Source organism: Moschus berezovskii, chromosome 28 (assembly GCF_049115385.1).
Source record: "Moschus berezovskii isolate FMDL1 chromosome 28, NW_MosBer_1.0, whole genome shotgun sequence".
NCBI classification, from domain to species: domain Eukaryota; kingdom Metazoa; phylum Chordata; class Mammalia; order Artiodactyla; family Moschidae; genus Moschus; species Moschus berezovskii.
The window spans coordinates 905,325-927,722 of record NC_142487.1 but is presented as its reverse complement, the minus strand read 5'-3'; the positions used below and the strand labels follow the sequence as shown (position 1 = coordinate 927,722).

Here is a 22,398-nt window from a genome sequence, read left to right as displayed (position 1 = left end):
TATTTCCTTGCAGTCCAAATGACTCTCAAGAGTCTTCTCCAACAGCACAGTTCAAAAGCATCAATTCTTTGGCACTTAGCTTTCTTTACAGTCCAACTCTCACATCCATACATGACTACTGGAAAAACCATAGCTTTGACTAGACGGACCTTTGTTGGCAAAGTAATGTCTCTGCTTTTTAATATGCTGTCTAGATTGGTCATAGCTTTTCTTCCAAGGAGCAAGCATCTTTTAATTTCATGGCTTCATTCACCATCTGCAGTGATTCTGGAGGCCAAGAAAATAAAGTCTGCCACTGTTCCATTGTTTCCCCATCTATTTGCCATGAAGTGATGGGACCATATGCCGTGATCTTAGTTTTCTGAATGTTGAGCTTTAAGCCAAGTTTTTCACTCTCCTCTTTCACTTTCATCAAGAGGCTCTTTAGTTCCTTTCCACTTTCTGCCATAGGGGTGGTGTCATCTGCATGTCTGAGGTTATTGATATTTTCTCCCAGCAATCTTGATTCCAGCTTGTGCTTCATCCAGCTTGGCATTTCGCATGATGTACTCTGCATATAAGTTAAATAAGCAAGGTGACAACATATAGCCTTGATAGACTCCTTTCCCAATTTGGAACCAGTCTGTTGTTCCATATCTGGTTCTAACTGTTGCTTCTTGACCTGCATACAGATTCCTCTGGAGGCAAATAAGGTGGTCTGGTATTCCCATCTCTTGAAGAATTTTCCACAGTTTGTTGTGATCCACACAGTCAAAAGTTTAGCATAGTCAATGAAGCAGAAATAGATGTTTTTCTGGAATTCTCTTGCTTTTTCTATGATCTAGTGGATGTTGGCAATTTGATCTCTGGTTGCTGTGCCTTTTCTAAATCCAGCTTGAACATCTGGAAGTTCTTGGTTCACGTACTATTGAAGCCTGGCTTAGAGAATTTTCAGCATTACTTTGCTAGTGAGATGAGTGTAATTCTGCAATAGTCTGAACATTCTTTGACATTGCCTTTCTTTGAGAATGGAATGAAAACTGACCTTTTACAGTCCTGTGGCCGCTGCTGAGTTTGCCAAGTTTGCTGGCGTGTTAAGTGCAGCCCTTTCACAGCATCATCTTTTAAGATATGAAATAGCTCAACTGGAATTCCGTCACCTCTACTAGCTTTGTTCTTAGTGATGTTTCCTAAGGCCCACTTGACTTCACTCTCCAGGCTGTTTGGCACTAGGTGAGTGATCACACCATTGTGGTTATCTGGGTCACAAAGATCTTTTTTGTATAGTTCTTTGTGTATTCTTGCCACCTCTTCTTAATATCTTCTGCTTCTGTTAGGTCCATACCATTTCTGTTCTTTATTGTACCCATCTTTGCATGAAATATTCCCTTGGTATTTCTAATTTTCTTGAAGAGATATCTGTGGGGTTTGATTCTAAACGTGATTTCGCCCCTCCTACTGTCTGGTTGGGGCTTCTCCTTTGCCCTTGGAAGTGGGATATCTTTTTTTTTTGGTGGGATCCAACATTCTCCTGTCAATGGTTGTTCAGAGCTTAGCTGCAATTTTGGAGATTTCACAGCAGAAGATGAGTGCACATCCTTCTACTCTGCCATCTTGCTTTTTAAAAATTGTATCTGTATATATCTGTTTAAAAATATGGTATATAGCTAGAATAACTGCTTTAATGTCTTTATATTTGTGTCAGTCATGGGTTTCAGTGATTGATTTTTCTCTGCATTATGGGTGTTATTTGCTTGCTTCTTGGCATGTTTGATTATTCTTAATTGGATTTCAGAAGGTATAAATTTTACCTTGTTGGGGACTGGATATTTTTATGTTCTACAAATATTCTGGAGCTGCTGTTAAGTCACTTGAAACTAGTTTGATCCTTTCAGGTCTTGCTTTTACTATTTGTGAGGCAGGATCCTAGCAGTATTCAGTAAGGGGCTACCTATTTCTGACTACCGAGGCAAGACCTTTCTAAATATGTAATTTTACTCAGTGTCTCATGAATTGAGATTTTGTGTCTGTCTAGTGGGAACAAAGTTTGTAATGGGAACCTGTGACTCCTGGGTATTCTTAATCTTTTTGAGTGATTCTTCTTCCTGTCTGAGAACATTTCCCCACACACTGTGCTGGTCAGTATCTTGGTGAATGCTTGAGGAGGGCCCTCTGCTGCTCCCCAGCAGAGTTCTGTCTGGCACTGCCCAACTCTCAGCTTAACCTCCCTATCTCAGAGAATTTGCTGGGTTTCCGCTGGATACCCTTCTCTGCTCTGTGCCCTGGAAGATCTCTCAAGACAATGAGATGGGGCAACTGCAGGGCCCTCCTCATTTTCCCCTCTTCTCTCAGGGATCAGTGTTCTTCATTCCTGATGTCCAGTGCCTCAAAAACTACAGTTTCATATATTTTGTCCATTCTTTTTCACTGTTTCAGCTGCGATGGGGAATTCAGCCCCTGATATTATATCTTGGTCAGAAGGGGACATTTAACTGGATCTATATCTTCTCATTTGAGCCCAATTCCTTACCTATAGAGTGTATCAATTATATTTTATATAATATTGCTCTATTAATGGGAAATAGATGAGTTACATCAACATGATTAAGACAAAACCTTTCACTGTCTTTGGAAACACTTCTTCAGTATCAGTTAAGAGGAAACTGTTACCACAAGTTTGCTTTTATCAAGAATCAGGAAGTACTATGAGATCAGCTTTAGACTTTTTAAAAATGTTGTTATGTGCAGGAGACTACATATTTTAGGTATTCGACTGGAAAGGACACTGTCAGAATTCTCTTGCTGGCTTAGTTTGCTTAGTTAAGTTTGATGTCATGTCTGCTAATGGCACAAATTCTTCTCATGTGATGCCATTTACTAATGACACAAATTCTTCTGGTGTGATGCCAGCTACTAATGACATAAATTCTTTTTCAAACATTGCTTTAGCATTTTTAATGAGCTTACTAGCTTTTGCTATAATGCTAGGAAATGCTGTGGTCATTTTAGCTTTTGTGGTGGACAAAAAACTCAGACATCGAAGTAATTACTTTTTCCTTAACTTGGCCATTTCGGACTTCTTTGTTGGTAAGTTACATATCTTTATTTAAGATAATCTTTCTCGATTATAGTTTATTTCTAAAAACCTAAAATAAGCTTTTATTATTTCAAGGGACTATATAAAATTGGGTACTATTGGAAATAAAAAGTTTAAGTACTGAAATTCAGGGGAGGCTATATGGCATTATATGGGAATGATATATATATATATGTAAATAAGGTTTGTATGGGAATTTTCCTCTAAAAACAATTTCTTTTTATTGGATAAAAATAAGTCCATTATTGTTTTAATCTAAGAGTTATTTTTGTTTCTGGAGCTATTTTGCTTGCATGTTTAGGTTTATAAGTATTCCTTTTTAAGTAAGCATAGTTTCTTTAATATCACAGTGTTGGGGTTATAGGAAATGATGCATATACTGGTAACTGGCACAATCAGAAAATAGGATGTTCAGGTCAAATAGTATAGCTGATATTATTTTATGGTATGCTATATCATAGCATGTTGTAAAGTACACCCAACACTAACCTACTTTGCGTATGATATAGTATCATAGTGTTAAATAACTGTAAGATCATAGAAGTCAAAGTAATCTTTCTTTGAAAATGTGCACTTGATAATTTCTTACTGCCTGATGATCATTTTTCACAATCCTTATAATAGTGAGTGTATAGTGAAAGTCACTCTGTTGTGTCCGACTTTTTGTGACTCCATGGACTGTACAGTCCATGGACTTCTCCAGGCCAGAATACTGGAGTGGGTAGCCTTTCCCTTCTCCAGGGGATCTTTCCGCACTCAGAGGCAGGGGGCGGGGAACACATTTTGTTAGGGGGTATTGGCCTCCAAATGAACTTTAGGGGATGGGAAGAATTTCCATAGGCAGAGATGGAGAGGGCAGAGAATTCCAAGAATCAACAGAGATAAACTGATTGAAAATCATTGCATGTACCTTCCTAAATGTGAGCTCCAGGCTGGCTTGTGTGCAAATGGGCTATATGGGAACAGCAGAGGGTAAAGATGGAATAGTTGGAATCTATACAGTGAAGGCCCCTGAATACTAGTGAGAGTCTGGATTGGAGCTTATTCAGAAGGCAATGTGACATTTAACTGAGTGACTGGGTTGAAGCTTCACATTAGAGGCATCAGAAGAGATGTAGGAGGTGGCAGAACCTGGAGCAGGTGGCTTGGTTTCTGAGTTCTGCAGTGACTTTGGCAGAAATCAGCAGTGAAGCTCTGAGTGAGGGTCAGTTCAGTCACTTCAGTTCAGTTCAGTTCAGTCACTCAGTAGTGTCCGAGTCTTTGCGACCCCATGAACCGCAGCATGCCAGGCCTTCCTGTTCATCAGAAACTCCTGGAGTCCACCCAAACTGATGTCCATTGAGTCAGTGACGCCATCCAACCATCTCATCCTCTGCAGTCCCCTTCTCCTGCCCTCAGTCTTTCCCAGCATCAGGGTCTTTTCCAATGAGTCAGCTCTTTGCATCAGGTGGTCAAAGTATTGGAGTTTCAGCTTCAATATCTGTCCTTCCAATGAACACCCAGGACTGATCTCCTTTAGGATGGACTGGTTGGATCTTCTTGCAGTCCAAGGGACAGTCTTCTCCAGCACTACAGTTCAAAAGCATCAATTCTTCGGCGCTCAGCTTCCTTTATAGTCTAACTCTCACATCCATACATGACCACGGGAAAAACCATAGCCTTGACTAGACGGACCTTTGTTGGCAAAGTAATGTCTCTGCTTTTTAATATGCTATCTAGGTTGGTCATAACTTTCCTTCCAAGGAGTAATCGCCTTTAATTTCATGGTTGCAATCACTGTCTGCAGTGATTTTGGAGCCCAGAAAAATAAAGTCAGCCACTGTTTCCACTGTTTCCTGATCTATTTGCCATGAAGTAATGGGACCAGATGCCATGATCTTAGTTTTCTGAATGTTGAGCTTTAAGCCAACTTTTTTACTGTCTTCTTTCACTTTCATCAAGAGGCTCTTTAGTTCTTCTTCACTTTCTGCTATAAGGGTGGTGTCATCTGCATATCTGAGGTTATTGATATTTCTCCCGGCAATCTTGATTCCAGCTTGTGTTTCTTCCAGTCTAGCGTTTCTCATGATGTACTCTGCATAGAAGTTAAATAAGCAGGGTGACAATATACAGCCTTGACGTTCTCCTTTTCCTATTTGAAACCAGGCTGTTGTTCCATGTCCAGTTCTAATGGTTGCTTCCTAACCTGCATATAGGTTTCTCAAGAGGCAGGTCAGGTGGTCTGGGATTCCCATCTCTTTCAGAATGTTCCACAGTTTATTGTGATCCACACAGTCAAAGGCTTTGGCATAGTCAATGGAGCAGAAATAGATGTTTTTCTGGAACTCTCTTGCTTTCTCCACGATCCAGCGGATGTTGGCAATTTGATCTCTGGTGCCTCTGCCTTTTCTAAAACCAGCTTGAACATCTGGAAGTTCACGGTTCATGTATTGCTGGAGCCTGGCTTGGAGAATTTTGAGCATGACTTTACTAGTGTGCGAGATGAGTGCAATGGTGCAGTAGTTTGAGCATTCTTTGGCATTGCCTTTTGTTGGGACTGGAATGAAAACTGACCTTTTCCAGTCCTGTGGCCACTGCTGAGTTTTCCAAATTTGCTGACATATTGCATGCATTGCTTTCACAGCATCATATTTCAGGATTTGAAATAGCTCAACTGGAGTTCCATCACCTCCACTAGCTTTGTTCGTAGTGATGCTTAGTCATGTCCAACTCTCTGTGACCCCATGGACTGCAGCATGCCAGGCTTTTCTGTCCATCACCAACTCCTGGAGCTTGCTCAAATACATATATATCGAGTCAGTGATGCCATCCAACCATGTCATCCTCTGTTGTCCCCTTCTCCTCCTGCCTTCAGTCTTTCCCAGCATCAGGGTCTTTTCCAAGGAGTCAGTTCTTCGCATCAGGTGGCCAAAGTATTGGAGTTTCAGCATCAGTCCTTCCAATGAATATTCAGGGTTGATTTCCTTTAGGATTGACTGGTTTGATCTCCTTGCAGTCGAAGAGACTCACAAGAGCTTTCTCCAACATCGCAGTTCAAAAGTATCAATTCTTCAGTTTTCTTTATAGTCCAACTCTCACATCCATACATGACTACTGGAAAAAGCATAGCCTTGACTAGATGGAAATTTGTCGGCAAAGTAATATCTCTGCTTTTTAAAGGATAAGCGGATAAGAGTGGAAATAAGTTTAGGAGGCAGAGATGCAATGGGAGGGGTTGTCAGGCAGGAGAAAGACGTGTTAAAGACTGAGTTCTGGAAACAAGAGAAGTATGACATTCCTCAGAGAAATAGGGAGCATTCGGGAAAGCAGTTTTTGCTTCTGATATTGCAATGATAAAAGTTCTGGAGGAAACCTCTAGTTGGAAAGATTGGCTTAGGAATCCAGGTATAGAAATGACAGGATCACAGAAAAAAGTGGAGAACTAATATAGAAGCATTAAAAACATGCAGCAATCTCGTTTTTCTCCTCAGTTCTGCCCCTCCAGGTAACCAACACTAACGACTTGATACAGAGCCTTCCACATCACTCTCTCTGCTCACGTGTGCATGGGTGTGTGCTCAGCTGCTCAGCCACATCCGACTCTTTGTGACCCCATGGACTGTAGCCTGCTAGACTCCTCTGTTCCACGGGATTTTTCTAGGCAAGAATACTGGAGTGGGTTTCCATTTTCTTCTCCAGGGGTTCTTCCTGACTCAGGGATTTAACCCAAGTCTCTTGCATTGACAGGCGGGTTCTTCACTGCTGAGCCACCAGGGAAGCCCTTTAAGTGCACATAAACAGACAATATACAGATACGCACACGAGTATATTTATGTGAACAGAGAATATTCTATTATAAATATATGTATCCCTCTTCTTCTTCACAGAGCTGTACAACTTTTAGATGATACTAAAACATTTAAAATGGATGATGTATTTTGACTATTCCAAAGGAAGTAAGGACTTGTATATCTCATGGTCAGAAGGGATGGGGTAAAAATATATCCAATGGAGACAGCCTGAGGCCTGAAGCTTTTGAATAAAGATGGTTCCAGACAAGAACAGCGGAGAAGGCAATGGCAAGCCACTCCAGTACTCTTGCCTAGAAAATCCCACGGATGGAGGAGCCTGGTAGGCTGCAGTCCGTGGGGTCGCTAAGGGTCGGACACAACTGAGCAACTTCACTTTCACACATTGGAGAAGGAAATGGCAACCCACTCCAGTGTTCTTGCCTGGAGAATCCCAGGGACGGGGGAGCCTGATAGGCTTCTGTCTATGGGGTCACACAGAGTCGGACACGACTGAAGTGACTTAGCAGCAACAGCAGCAGCAGCAGACAAGAACAGAGTGTCTCTGTGTAAGGCCCAGGGGCAGCATCATGGCAGGCCCACCATCGTGGTCTTGAGCATCACAATCTGTGGTTCCTCTTTGAGAAATGTCCCTGCAGATGTGATGACTCAGCAGTCCTGGTGGTCCTCCTCTATCGTCAGGGGGATGGGAAAAGAAATGGCTTTGCTCCCGATGAGAGCAGCTGGACCAGAATCTCTCTTAATCAGCCAGTCTCATCCTTCACATTTTCCCTGTCACCTGCCAGCTTCATCCAGATGTCTACTGATCTAATGCCATATTCACCATGACAGCACAGGGCTTGGCAGAGTCTTCGAGAGCATTTCATCACTAGATTTGAGTTTTGTGTCACTGCTCTTCTTTCTCCTTTGCCGTGCTTGGAAGTGTGTCTTTTTAGCTCTGAGCCTACAGGACCTCATGGTGGTGGTTGGGGGTGCCAAGATGGGGCCTTGTGAGAGATTTTCTGTAGCTGTAAGATAGCAATTCTTAATATTTAAGGTCATGAGATCCAGAGCTCCACAGCCATGTGGTGACGCCAGTTAGAGCATCATGTGCTTCGTATGGTGGGCTTTCTGGCTGAATGTCCTCTTGTGACAGGTTTTTGAACTGGCCTCCTGTGTAAGCAATTTCTTAAAATTTGTGTCACCTGAGCAACTTCCGAGGCTGAATTTAGTTGAAAAGGGAAGATTTAGTGAGGAAAAATTCCAGTATCAGGTGCATTAACATATCTCATTTATATATTATTCCAGAAAAATATTATTTATATCTATACTGATACCTATAAAATTGGTATCACATGACCAATGCTTCCATCTATGGGTACCTTTTTCATATCTACATTTGTGTAGGTATGTATGGCCTACATAAGCACATGATGGATGATCCAGACAGGATCTTCAAGGGCAAAAGGTTGTTGTTGATGACAGAGTCTGAACCACAGTTTCAGGATGGCAAAGTGTATCTTTAGTACAAGTATAACTCAGAAGTATTGTGGGTTCAGTTCCAGACTGCTGCAATAAAGCAAAAATCAAAATAAGAATCACATGAATTTTTTGGTTTCTCAGTGCATATAAAAGGTACAGCTGCAGTCTACTAAGTGTACAATAACATTATGTCTAAAAAAACAATGTACACACCTTAATTTAAAAATATTCTATGGTAAAAAATGCTAACCATTTTCCAAGCCTTAACAAAGTCATAATCTTTTTGCTCATGGGAAGGTCTTGCCTTGATACTGATGGATGCTGACTGATCAGTGTGGTGGATGCTGAAAGCTGGGATTCCTGTGGCAATTTCCTAAAATGAGACAACACTGCTTCCTTTCACTTGAATACTTACAGGTCATTCTAGGATTATTAATCGGCTCAATCACAATGTTGTTATGTCTCATGGAATAGGGAAACCCGAGGAGACAAGGAAATGGCAGGCTGGTGGAGCAGTCAGAACACACACAACATTTATGAGGTTCACTGAATTATTTGGGCAAAGTTCATGGAGCTCAAAAACAATTAAAACAGTAACATCAAAGATCACCACAACAAATATAATAATAAAAAAATAGAAATATTGTGAGAAGTAGCAAATGTGACATAGAGATGCAAAGGAAGCAAATGCTATTGGAAGAAATACCGCTGACAGACTTTGCTTGATGCAGGGTGGCCATGAACCTTCCCTTCATAATAAATGCAGTATCCGTGAAGTGCAATGAAGCAAAGCACAATAGAGTGAAGTGTGCTGGTACCTTGAGGCCTCAGATCCGGACTCTTCTCTTTCCTTCTGTGTTAGCCAGCTCGGGCTGCCCCAGCAGAATAACCACAGTCTGAGTGACTTTACAACAGTTTACTTTCTCAGAGCTCTGGAGGCTAGGACATCCCAGGTGCCAGCTGATTTGGTGCCTGGTGAGGGCTCTCCTCCTGGCCTCTAGATGACTGCCATCTTGCTTCATCCTCATCTGGCCTTGAAAGACAGTGAGCAAGCAAGCTTCCTGGTGTTTCTTCTTCTAAGGACACTAAGCCTGTTGGATTAGGGCTCTACCCTTACAACCTAATTTAACTTTAATTACCTCATTATAGGCCCTATCACTCTGGGGATTCGGGCTTCAACATGTGAATTTTGGGGGAGGGTGACACAAATATTCAATCCATAATACCCTCAATACGATCACTCTTATCCACACATTGCTCTGTTGGTCCAAAGAATTCACTAGGGCTTTTAGCTTTCCCTCTACCTTTTAACTGCATTTTCTCATGGAATATGCAGGTTTTTTTTTTTTTAAGTTTCTTTTTAATTGGAGGATAACTGCTTTACAATATTGTGTTGGAGACCCAGGTTCAATCCCTGGGTCAGGAAGATCCTCTGGAGAAGGAAATGGCAACCCACTCTGGTACTCTTGCCTGGAAAATCCCATGGATGGAGGAGTGTGGTAGGCTACAGTTCATGGGGTCGCAAAGTGTCGGACAAGACTGAGTGACTTCACTTTCACTTTTCTGCCATATATCAATATGAATCAGTCATAGTTATACATATGTCCCCTCCTCTTGAATCTCCCTTCCACTTCCCACAAGATAGAGCTTCTTAACTGGCTTCAGAAAGAAGGGGCTATTCAGGATTGATAGCAATTTTTAATGAAACTAGACTTCCCCATTTTCATCTGTTCATTCACCCAATACTGATTGATTTTGAACCAGGTGCTGGTTAGCACCTGGTTTTAGGTGCTATCCACCTAAAGGTGCTGGGGATATATCAGGGAAAATACAGTAAAAAAAAAACACCCAAAAAACCCCAAAACAATCCCTTCCCTCATGGTGCTTGTATTTTTTCTGGGAACATGGGTGGGGAGACAGACAATAAACAATATAAATAAATAAATAAAATTACACAACATTTTAGAGGTTGATCATTTACTACTGAGAAAAACATAGGGAGGAGGAAGTATGTCAGCAGCAGAGGTTACAATGCAAACTTCAGGGTTAGGGCTCACTGAGGAAGATCCATCTGAGTAAACAGAAGGAGCCTTCTTTGAGGGAAGTGTGGTGCATGCCAGGATACCCATGCAAGGATCTGAGAGAGTGGGTGTGGGTGTGGGTGTGGTGTATTTGAGGTCAGATAGGAGAAGGCAATGGCACCCCACTCCAGTACTCTTGCCTGGAAAAGCCCATGGACGGAGGAGCCTTATGGCTGCAGTCCATGGGGTCGCTAAGAGTGGGACACGACTGAGTGACTTCACTTTCACTTTTCACTTTCATTCATTGGAGAAGGAAATGGCAACCCACTCCAGTGTTCTTGCCTGGAGAATCCCAGGGACAGGGGAGCCTGGTGGGCTGCCATCTATGGGACTGCACAGAGTCGGACACGACTGAAGCGACTTAGCAGTAGCAGTAGCAGGGTGAAGAGATATCACTGCCAACAAAGGTCCATACAGTCAAAGCTATGGTTTTTCTAATAGTCACGTATGGATGTGAGAGTCGGACCATGAACTGAGTGCCAAAGAATTGATGCTTTTGAATTGTGTTGTTGGGAAGACTTTTGAGAGTCTCTGGGACCGCAAGAAGATCAAACCACTCAATACTAAAGAAAATCAACCCTGAATATTCACTGGAAGGGCTGATACTGAAGCCGAAGCACCAATACTTTGGCCACCTGAAGTGAAGAGCCAACTCTTTGAAACGACCCTGATGCTGGGAAAGATGGAAGGCAAAAGGAGAAGGGGGCAGCAGAGGATCAGCTAGATAGCATCACTGACTCAATGGACATGAATTTAAGCAAACTCTGGGAGATAGTGGAGGACACAGGAGCATGACTTGATGCAGTTAACGGGATTGCAAAGAGTCAGACATGACTTAGTGACAGAACCGCAACGAGGGTGAAGAGGAGTGAGCCAGGAGTGGAGGGAGTAGCAGAGGGATTTTTCTCTCACACTGTCCCGACCTTACAGAGTTTCTATGACAGTCAGATGAGATGATATATGTAATGCGCACAGGACAGTGTCTGGCATATGGGAACTGTACAATACCTATTAGCTGTTATTAACTTATTTGAGTTAAATGTGTGAGCCATTAGTCACAACTCTAGATGTTGTGAAAAATACAAAGATCAATTTCCAACATGGTCCCAATCCTAAAAGGTGACAATGTTATAAAGTAGGATGTGTTTGGACATGAGAGAGGGAGAGATGACTTAGGTGCCAGGAGAGGGCAGGTGACAAAGGGTCACTTCTACCTAGAAAGTTCCAATAAAGATGACAAGAAAGATATCATTTTTTTTTTACAGTGAAGAATGAGAAGGAGTTAAATAGACTTCTCTGTAAAAGAGAGATATTCTAGGAAGAAGAACGTTCTTGGCAAAAGCAAAGGGATGTGGCAATATGAGATGTGTTTAGGGGAAGGGTGGCCCATCCTGTCTGGGTCGGATCATGAGCACAGAAGATGATGTGTGGTGTATATGGCTGGAAATACATGTTGGAACCTGAACTTAATTTGGAAAATAATAAGGAGCCATTGAAGGTACGACGTTTGTGACAGCTATTTTTAAAATGGTATTTAAAGAATGTGTAGGAGAACAGTACTGAATTTGTTGATGAAATACCATGAATTTCTAAATTATAATCAAGCAGTTTTTGGTCAGTTCAGATAGTTCATTGTATTGTGTTTGTGTCCCTTTGTATTCATTGATATGTGCTATATTTTTTAACCTTCATTTTTATCCCCCCATGCAGGTGTGATCTCCATTCCTTTGTTCATCCCTCACAAGCTCTTCAACTGGAAGTTTGAAAATAACATTTGTGCCTTTTGGCTCACTACTGACTATCTTTTGTGCACAGCATCTGTGTATAACATTGTACTCATCAGCTTTGATCGATACCAGTCAGTCTCGAATGCTGTAAGTCAAAACACTAATTTATCCTCCTTAGAAGATTACGTATTTGTAAATTTTATAAATTCTGGGTCCCTAGGCAAAAATTTTTGTTTGTTTGTTTAATTGACCAACCTTAGAGAAGCCTGATTACCCCTTTGTTGGCACTAAGTTCTCATTGGCTGTTAGTGAACACTTTCTGTGTGTTTGATTAAGTCACTCCCCTGCGTCCAATAAAAATGAGAAAATGTCCAACGGAATCCAAGGCAGGTTGTGAGAAGTGGTGAACTGAGTCTGTAGTAGGTTGGATATGCATGAGTCTCACAGTAGGTTTGTCTGTTCAACTCCTTAGAAAACGTGAGAGCTGAATGTTTTCTTCAGGATTGAACTTGGTGGGCAGGTAGAAAGACTCCCAGACTTCTGAAAGTCATGAGACAATTAATTTTTAATGACCAAAGGAAAAAACAGTGTACAGGGAAGCCACAGGTTGTAACAGTGGAACTAACCAGTGCCAGTTTAGGACCCATGCCAAGCAAGTCTGAACTAACCAAGATCTGCAATAGTCTCATCAATTAGTTCATGACAGCTCTTAAGCAAGCTAAATTTATCAGAAACAAAGGAGAGAGTGAGATTGATGTTAGTAAGGATGAGGGATGGGAGGAGGCCACAGAAATAATGGGACAGTGATTTGAAGAGTCTGAGGCCTTCACTCCTGAGTTCCAGGGACCTAAATGTATGGGGAATGATTGTGTGACAGGGATTTTGTTAAGGACTGGGATACAGAACTGAATCTGCAGAGTCTTTTTTTTTTTTGAGGAACATAACAGTCTAATGTGGAATCAGATCCATAAACAAAGGGACTAAGTGTGGTGCTGGAGGCATTGAGAGGCCAGGGACAGCTCTGTCCTGGGAGAGCTGTGCACCTTGGAGGCAGACAGGACTGGGAGGGTGCATTGGATAAGGATAGGATAAAATGCCATTACAAAGAGATTCCAAAATGCTGAGACTCAGACTGTAAGGCAGAAGTTAATTTTTCTCTCATAGAACAGTTCAGGACGACTAGTAGGCTCTGCTCCAGGAACTCACCCAGGGACCCAGGCTCTGTACTCTCTAGAGCAGGCACTTATGGCATCTGTTGCAACTGCTCAAATAAAACTTTATCATCCAAATAGTTGGTGGGCCACATGTGCTCCATGATCAGTGGTTTGCTGACCCCCCTCATAAGTCATTAACCTCCCTGGCATGCTCAAAGTCAAGTTGTTGTCACTTCAGGTTTCAGAAAAGAAGGGCAGAAGGCAGAAGTCCAGGACAAAGGATTTTCTTTTAACCAAGTAGTGCAGAATCACACAATCATTTCCACTCACCTTTCACTGGTGAAATGTAGTCACGTGGTCTTACCTTATTGTAAGGGAAGCCGGGAAGTGTGTTCTCTAGCTGAGCTGCCATATGGCAAGGAAGAAGTAGAGAATGGGATGTGGTGGGACAGCCAGACACTTGACATTGAGTACTTCACTGGCACCAGAGTCCACTGCAGTTTGTACTGGATGGACTCTGGAGAGAGTACAGATCAGCAATCCAGAAGCCTATAACTCACATTTTTCAAACTGCAGGTAGTAACTCATTATTGAGTCATGAAGTCAGTTCAGTGGCCTGTTACATCACTTTTTCTTAGAATGAAAAAACATGAAAAGAAGTAGAACAGAACTTACAAATCAGAGTAAATCAGAGTACCCTGTGTATAATAAGGTAAGAACTATTTTATACACACTTCTGTCAGTATCCTTGATTAGGGTTTAAAATGCATTTCTTACTTTAGGTTACATTCAAAATGTTTGAAAAGCAGTGCTCTAGTTAATTAACTTCCCCATTTGTACTTTAAACATTTCCTTTCCTTCTGGGTTTTCTTTTTAATCTCAACTGAGTGTTCCTAGTTAGTGTTCACTGGGACATTTCTTTGCTGCAGGCTCAAGCTCTTGAGTGAACCTCAGGTTTGTGTAAAGGAAAGGGGTGGCTTTCCCAGTTAGAAAAAAGCCTTAGACATTACAGAGACTTGAGGAGTGATGTCCAGAGAGGAAAATGGATGTGTTTATTTCTTGGTCTTACCCTGAGAAATTTCCTGACAATGTGGGTTGTAAACTTGGTGAGGGCCAGGTCAGCTGGACCTGGGTCCCTAGCACGCGGCAGAGGCAAGCGTAACAGGTGCTAAAGGCAGCGGCGTGTGAGTGTGCATGGGGGCGTGCAGGCAGCACCAGTACCTCTGTTGACTGAGCTCCAGCACAGCTGTAGGAAGGAAACCTTCAAAGACCACAGGAGCTCATAGAAAGTGATCATGGGGAACAGAGCCCTGGCTGTAGCTAAAAGTCGAGAAGACAGTGTAACAGGTCAGGGTGACAGGCGGGGCTTGAGAAATGGAAATCTGACAATAACTGGGGAAAGGAAGGCTCGATGCAAACGGCCATGCCTGACAAGCACTCAGAATGGCCCTGCAATCCCGTCTCATTAACACCAGCATGTTCCAGGGGCTGCTCTGCCTCATAAAAGAAACCTGACTGACAGAATGTTTGGATGTCTTATGGAAGTGGGGAAGGAAGCAGGGTAAGAGGAGACATCCTGAATAATGGACATATTCTGTAAAAGGTGAGAAGTGGGCCACAGATAAATTTCAGGGAGGCATGGGCCTGGATTCAAGCAATTTTGAACTGTCATCTGTCTAAAATGCTACCCAGAGATGAAGGAAGAGATTGGCATCATCATCTCAATTCTCGTGGATGTCTGTTATCCCATTTGACCTTATACATAACGGAAAAGAGATCACTTTCCAGCATATTGTACCGTATCATTATAAAGGCTGAACAAAGCAATTAAAAAACTAAATGCAGTTTTATGACCATCTGGGTATTGTTACTATCTTCATAATCATTAGACTTAAGTGCAAGTATTCATTAGTGGTATGAGAAGCAGAAAGGAAAAAGATGTACTGTACATGAGAGCTTGTTGTTAGCACCATATACATTTTAGGTTAGCCTCAGAAATACCAGTAATTTGGAAAAAGGGTTAAAAAAAAAAGAGAAAAAAACACTTCCCTGATTTTTTTTAAAAAAGTAACTTAAAAAATTTAAACAAGTCTCCTTTTACCTCTAGCCTGTTGGTGAGCCCTCCTCACCACGTACAAGCCATTAAAGAAAGACAGTGCTTGGCACTGTTACACCCTTTTAATAAAAATGAGAACATACTTCAGAACAAGACTTAAAAACTCAGAGAAAATGGTACTTGAAAGATGGTGAGAAGGGAAGTGTATTCCCACTTCATGGGTAAATCATTTCCTTTTCCTTGAATATAAGCAGAGAAACATGGAACATGATTGGAAGAAATCTTACTAATCTGAAAGGGGTTTGGAGAGATTGTCTGCTCCAAGTCCCCTTAGAAAAGTCTTGGGTCACACGGTTACCCTTAATACTGGTGAAAGTGAAGTCGCCCAGTCGTGTCCAACTCTTTGCGACCCCATGGACTATAGTCTAACAGGCTCCTCTGTCCATGGGATTTTCCAAGCAAGAATACTGGAGTGGGTTGCCATAGTTGGCATCTTAGATTTCTTATAGAAGATATTCTTCAAGATTTTAGGATCTATCAAAGGTCTTGATATCTGAGAGCAATCCTCCCCCACAGAATCTCATTTTTCCTTATAGAAGCCTGTCCCTGTGCTCAAGTGGGCTTAGAATATTCTTCACTCCTAGAAAAGACCGTGGCACTCACCACAGCCACGTCTCCCCAAGTTTCTGGCCACCATTGCTTCAGTACCATTTTTGCTGGGTGGATAGAAATGTTAGGTTCTGCTCAGTAACACTGTAGTCTCTCCCTACAGCTGATTTAACTCTCTTTTTGCACATCACCTTGTGGGAGTAATGTAAGAGTTCTTTCCTTTTTGACCCCACCTTGAAGGCTCAGCATAAACTGCAGAATAGATTCTGTCTTTCAAACTTTTTTTACTGTGACTTCACTGATAAATGTATTTTACACTGTGATTTGGTATGCACATTTCTCTCTCATGAATATCTATTAATGTTTTCCCAAAGCAAAAGTTTCATCAAACAATACGTATCCTTATGATGTGTGATGCATTCTGACATTGATTATCCCAATTTGTTAAAAATGCTGCTCACGACCCAGCTGGCAGGTTAAAAACACCGTGAACATGTTCACTCAAGTTTCAGTTAACAGTTCAGATTAGTGTCTGTGGACTGGGAAAAATTGTGTTCTTCTTTTAGATATTAACCTTGACATTTTCCACAGTGTCAGACGTTTAAACTGTTAAGAAGGTCTACATCTCGGCCCAGGGTTCACCAAAATTGAACCCTCTGCCCCAGCCCAATCACATTACCCAGATTCAGTGACCAGCTCCACTGTGCACATCGCGGAAACTCCTGAGGGCTGATGGTATGCTTTGTGCAATCAACATGTGCTCGTTGTATTAAAAATTATTTATTTGGTTTCTTTTAGGTGTCTTACAGAGCTCAACATACTGGGACCTTGAAGACTGTGACTCTGATGGTGGCCGTCTGGGTGGTGGCCTTCTTAGTGCATGGGCCAATACTAGTTTCAGAGGTTAGGAAGGAATTGGAGGGGGATTGCAAACCTGAATTCCTTAAAAAAAGGCATATCCTTGTCCTCACGTTACTCTTCGAATTCCTGATCCCAGTCTTGCTAGTGGCTTATTTCAACATGTATATTTACTGGAGCCTATGGAAGCGCAGTCATCTCAGTAAGGGGCATTCTGGATTCATTTCTGTCCCTTCCAGTAGCAGTGGACTCTCATTCAGGAATGGACTGTTTTTGAGGCCATCTCTTTCCAACCTGGAGGAATCAGCAGCATCCCTTCGTTCTGAGAAATCAGGAAGGAAGCGCAGCCTCTTGTCTTCCTTAAGAGCCCAGATGAATAGTTTCACTGCTTCCAAAACGAGCTCTCTCTCCCATTCAGATTCCCTAGCTCTTCATCAAAGGGAACATCTTGAGCTGTGCAGAGGCAAGAAACTAGCCAAGTCACTGGCCATTCTCTTGGGTGTTTTTGCTGTTTGCTGGGCTCCCTACTCTCTCTTCTCAATTATTCGTTCATGTCATGTCACACACTCAGATCTCTCAAACACTGTGTACGAGATCACATTTTGGCTTCAGTGGTTCAATTCCTTTGTCAATCCTTTTTTGTATCCCCTGTGTCACAAGCGTTTTCAGAAGGCCTTCTTGAAATTATTTTGTGTGAAAAAGCAGTCCATACCATCACACAATCGGTCAGCATCTTCTTAAAGATAATCATTTTGCTTATGTAAATTCCAGTCTTTCTCTCACTTAAATGAGTCTGGCCTTCATCTTGCCCTTTCCACTCTACTGAAAAAGTCCATAAAATTGTAACACTTGAAAACTTAAACAAACAAATAAAAAACCCCTGGAACCTAGAAGTCAGTGGAAAATTATTCTGGTGAATAAACAACAGCATCATTAGAAACTGACAGTAATATTTTTGTAAACTCAGAGCCACAAAAGCATTATATTTTTCTTAGTCATCTCCTCTTCTTTGTCTTTTAGATCTTAAGATAATTTTGATTATGAAATTCAAAAATTTTGGTTTTCTTTCTATATGTTCAGTGTTGCTACAGTCTTAAGTGAATTTCCATTTTTATTTTACAGTGATGAAAACTCATTAAGTTTTAAGATCATTCTCTAAAGCATACAGTAGGAAAAAGAGCTCTTTAGCCCTTTTTCCTGGGGGTGGGTAACTCTGTTATGGTCACTGGGCAGGTGAATTAGGGTTTGAGTTGGCAGAACAGGAGGTGAGGGTGGTCAGATGAAAGAGCAGAGGGCATGTATACTTCCAGACTCTACTTTCCTGATCCGAGAAAAGAAGGAAGTGTGGGATGATGGGGGAAAGAGGAGGTCACTGCAGCTCTTGAAGGTTCTCAATGAAGTTATCTTGGAGTCCCTGGCAATCATAGGATGACAGGGTGAGGGATAGGTAAATGGGTTGAAAGGATGGCTTTCCCGTTTCCTCCCTGCCCCCTTCTCCTAACTTGCACATCAGCTAAAACTTCTCCATGAGAAAATATGAAAGAATGAGAAAAGGCTGAGAGATGCAAAAGGACTATAAGATTAAACCTGATGTATCTGGTATAACATTCACAGATCCGGTATGTGTCAATAATTATGAATCAAATATATTTCTGTCTTCGATGTTTTAACTCATGTGCTCAATATTTTATATTGCAGTGCTCACAGTGACTCCTTTACTATGCAGTTAACGTAGGTTATACCTAACTGATGAGTTGCATTTTGTTAGTCCGGTGACATTTTGTTCTTTCTGTCATTATTAATTTTTTTATAGTGTTCTTTACCTGTCTTTGTCATAACATTTCATTGTGATTTCATAGTTAATCTCTTCAGTAAGATTTTACCAGTGTTTCTTCTATAATTTCTTAGAATTCTTATAATACAGAATAGTCATTTTCATATTTAGATCTTTTAAACTTTTGATTCATCTAAAACATTGAAATATGAAAATCTTTGAAGTATATCATAAATGCTTAGAAATGCACATGGTTTTTTATACACTGCTGCTGCTGCTGCTAAGTCGCTTCAGTCGTGTCCAACTCTGTGCGACCCCATAGATGGAAGCCCACCAGGCTCTCTCGTCCCTGAGATTCTCCAGGCAAGAACACTGGAGTGGGTGGCCATTTCCTTCTCCAATTTTTTTTTTTTTACACTTACACATTAACATTAATTTCAAAACAGGAAATACATGTTCAATATTCAATCATAATTGAAAAATTTGAGAAATAAACCCTTATAAACACACAAGTTTTTACAATGCTGTAGCTTGTTAGTTTTAACATTTATAAATCAGTAGTTGTGGATTTCATCTCATTACTGGAGGTTTGAATGATCATTGAATGGAGTGGCCCCTTGAAAATTTTTTCCAGTTGAACCTTGGAGGAAACATATCTAAATAGTCATATGTATTTTCTAAAGTCAGAAAATGTAATATGTATTGTATTTCATTCAATCCAAGATGCTGTCCATCTGAGACACACCATCTTACATCATACAAGAGAAAATGCTGCAGATTGTCTATGAAATAAGGTTTAAAAGAATCACACTTATAAGTAAGTCCTATTCTAATTTCAGAATTGTTGAAAAGTAAGAAGTGTATGTTTCAGAAGTGATAAAATGTGAGCCAGGTATGAGAAATGAACAGAACAGGGCTAATCTTCTATGAAATGAGACTCTGAATAAAATACTTTTGATGGTACATTCAGGTATTCATGAAACAAATGTGTATTAGGAGTCTATCACATATTAGCTACTTTTTATAAAGATGACTGTGAACCTTGACAATAAGATTTAGATTCCCTGGGGCAGAAATATTATTGGGTTGGCCAAAAAGTTTGAGTTTTATCATAAGATCTTACAGAAAAGCCCAAATAATTTTTTTTGCCAACCCAATACATTGGGGTTCTCTTAGTACAGTGCACTTCATAGCTATTTATTGAAAAGGCACTAGGCATTTTCCTTAAAAAGGGAATGTCAGTATCAGTCTTTTAAATCTGCACTGTAAGAACTTTGAAAATGTTTTTCATTATAATGAAAATACATGTACTTATTATAAAAAGACAACAGTTAAACAATTTCTTTACCCAAGAACCAGCCACAATTATTAGTTTGATGTAGATGTTTCTAAAGAAAAGAACGATATAATCCTTTTCTAGAAACACATCTGTATATCTAAACTTTGATCTAACCGCCTCAAGATATCCTCAGGTGAGACTTTTCATAAAATGAAACTTCCTACTCTAGTATGAGTAATTACCAACCTCCAGTTCCCAGTATAGCTGGTTTATAAGTACTTACTAAAATTTTAAATTAAAGATATTTATTTTACAATTATTTAAAAATACATATTAAAAAAATGAATACTTACTAGCTCATGTTAAATCCAGACCCAACTCCACTGGCATAATGGGCAGAACATTCCTAAGAATGGTGATTCCTAGGTACTGACTTCAGTTGGTCTGTATAGAAACAGATTCAAGAAGAGTGAAGGCAGACTGGGGGATGTGTCAATTATGGATGACACTTGAGCTGCAGTCTTTTTTATGAGTCATGAAGGCTTTAAATATAAACAACTGAACAATCATAATAACTATTTTATAGAACTGCTTTTTGTGGCTTTTTGGTTGGTACTTTCCTGTAGCAAAGATCTTGAGATTTGGAGAAACTTCTTCACGCTGTGATTTCAGAAAAAGAAATTCTTGTATGCAAAATAAACTTTTTGTTCTAGTAATTGTTATCAGTCACAGTTGAGTCAAGTTATTTCAAAGAGAAGGAATTTAATCAATGCAGGATATCAGAAGCCTGAAAAAGCAAGAAGTGGATGTTTATGTAACCCAGAGGTTAATACTTTAAGAAAATGACTACCATCTTTAAGACTAGAGAGAGTAAAAGAGAAGTGAAGTTATCAGAACCTAGGATCTTGGAGAAATCATTAGAAGGTTAATGTTTGAAGGCCTGATTAATTCCTGATGCCAATGGTAGAGCTTGCTCAACCAAAGGGATGGGGCCAGCTGTGCTCAGGCTGCCCTCGGGGGTGGGGTGGGAAAATGTAGTTAGGCTTCTGCTAGTACCTCTGATGGGAGCCAACAAGGCAGAAACATTGGTCTTTAATGTCTGGTCCTGGCTACTGGTAGGTGTGTTCAGTTTAGTTCAGTCACTCAGTCATGTCCGACTCTTTGCAACCCCATGAATCACAGCATGCCAGGCCTCCCTGTCCATCACCAACTCCCGGAGTTCACTCAAACTCATGTCCATTGAGTCGGTGATGCCATCCAGCCATCTCATTCTCTGTCGTCCCTGTCTCCTCCCACCCCCAATCCCTCCCAGCATCAGAGTCTTTTCCAGTGAGTCAACTCGTCGCATGAGGTGGCCAAAGTATTGGAGTTTCAGCTTTAGCATCAGTCCTTCCAATGAACACCCAGGACTGATCTCCTTTAGAATGGACTGGTTGGATCTCCTTGCAGTCCAAGGGACTCTCAAGAGTCTTCTCTAACACCACAGTTCGAAAGCATCAGTTCGAAGGTGTGTTACTAGTATGCTAATGTAGTAAAATCAAGATATGATGAGATTTAGTTTGTTAGAGGTCAGATTTGTTGCCATCTTGATTCTATCTGGGTTTTCTCTTTGCATGTGTGTAGCTTCCTTTCTTATCTCTAGATTTCTTTAAAGATTTATGTTCATTCCTGCTAAAGGTGCAGGGTTGGCAGGTTTTGAGCAAGGACACTCCTGCTTATTGTGGGGGATGGAGGGTTTTGAGCAAAAACCTGGAGCAGCTCTAGCAACACTAAGCCCAGCACCCTCATTCCAACAAAATTTACTTCCTCTTGGTTCTTATCACGTGGACTTTAGTGCTTAAGAAGTGTTCAACATCTTAATGTTGATGATGCAAGTGACGGAGGAATGAAGTCCAGGAAAGCATGGAACTCAGCAGTGGGTATCATCGGTGGGTTCCCTACAGAGGTACCAAACTGGTGGTTCATGAAAGTGTCTGACCTATAGGATCAGTGGATTGTGGTGTTATTATTTAAAAATTTAAAACACTGAATATTCCTTGGAAGGACTGTTGCTGAAGTTCCTATACTTTGGACACCTAATATGAAGAGCCAACTCACTGGAAAAGACCTAATGTTGGGAAAGATGGAAGGCAGGAGGAGAAGGGGACAGCAGAGGGTGAGATTGTTGGATAGAAATACCAACTCAATGGACGTGAATATGAGTCGGACATGACTTAGAGACTAAACAACAACAATAATTTAAAAACTGGGGAATTCAACATTAAAATTGAGATTTTCAGGATTTTTTTTTGTTTTGTTTTGTTTTGTTAGAAATTGGAAGATACAGCAATATTGGGCCCACATTCCCTCAAGAAAACAATTTGCTGGGAGTTCCTTGGCAGTTCAGTGGTTAAGACTCAGCCATTTAAACGTTGTATGAAGTGAAGTGAAAGTCCCTCAGTTGTGTCCGACTCTTTGCGACTCCATGGACTATACAGTCCATGGAATTCTCCAGGCCAGAATACTGGAGTGGGTAGACTTTCCCTTCTCCAGGGG

General features: G+C 41.0%; 1 protein-coding gene across 1 annotated transcript; it reads left to right on the top strand.

The window, feature by feature from the left end:
* The first annotated feature begins 2,707 nt into the window (after positions 1 to 2,707).
* On the top strand, positions 2,708 to 20,583 carry HRH4 (histamine receptor H4). The gene is made up of 3 exons (XM_055416807.2): positions 2,708 to 3,066; positions 12,117 to 12,280; positions 16,751 to 20,583. Exons 1-3 carry the CDS (start codon positions 2,814 to 2,816, stop codon positions 17,549 to 17,551), a joined length of 1,218 nt encoding a protein of 405 aa, XP_055272782.1. The 5' UTR covers positions 2,708 to 2,813; the 3' UTR covers positions 17,552 to 20,583.
* The last annotated feature ends 1,815 nt before the right edge of the window (positions 20,584 to 22,398 follow it).

What these genes read in the sequence shown, in the direction of transcription:
- HRH4 (XM_055416807.2), top strand. Translation starts at nt 2,814, where the DNA reads ATGTCTGCTAATGGCACAAATTCTTCTCATGTGATGCCATTTACTAAT. An exon ending in CATTTCGGACTTCTTTGTTG is followed by an intron (nt 3,067 to 12,116) that starts GTAAGTTACATA and finishes CCCCCCATGCAG; the next exon opens with GTGTGATCTCCATTCCTTTG. An exon ending in ACCAGTCAGTCTCGAATGCT is followed by an intron (nt 12,281 to 16,750) that starts GTAAGTCAAAAC and finishes GGTTTCTTTTAG; the next exon opens with GTGTCTTACAGAGCTCAACA.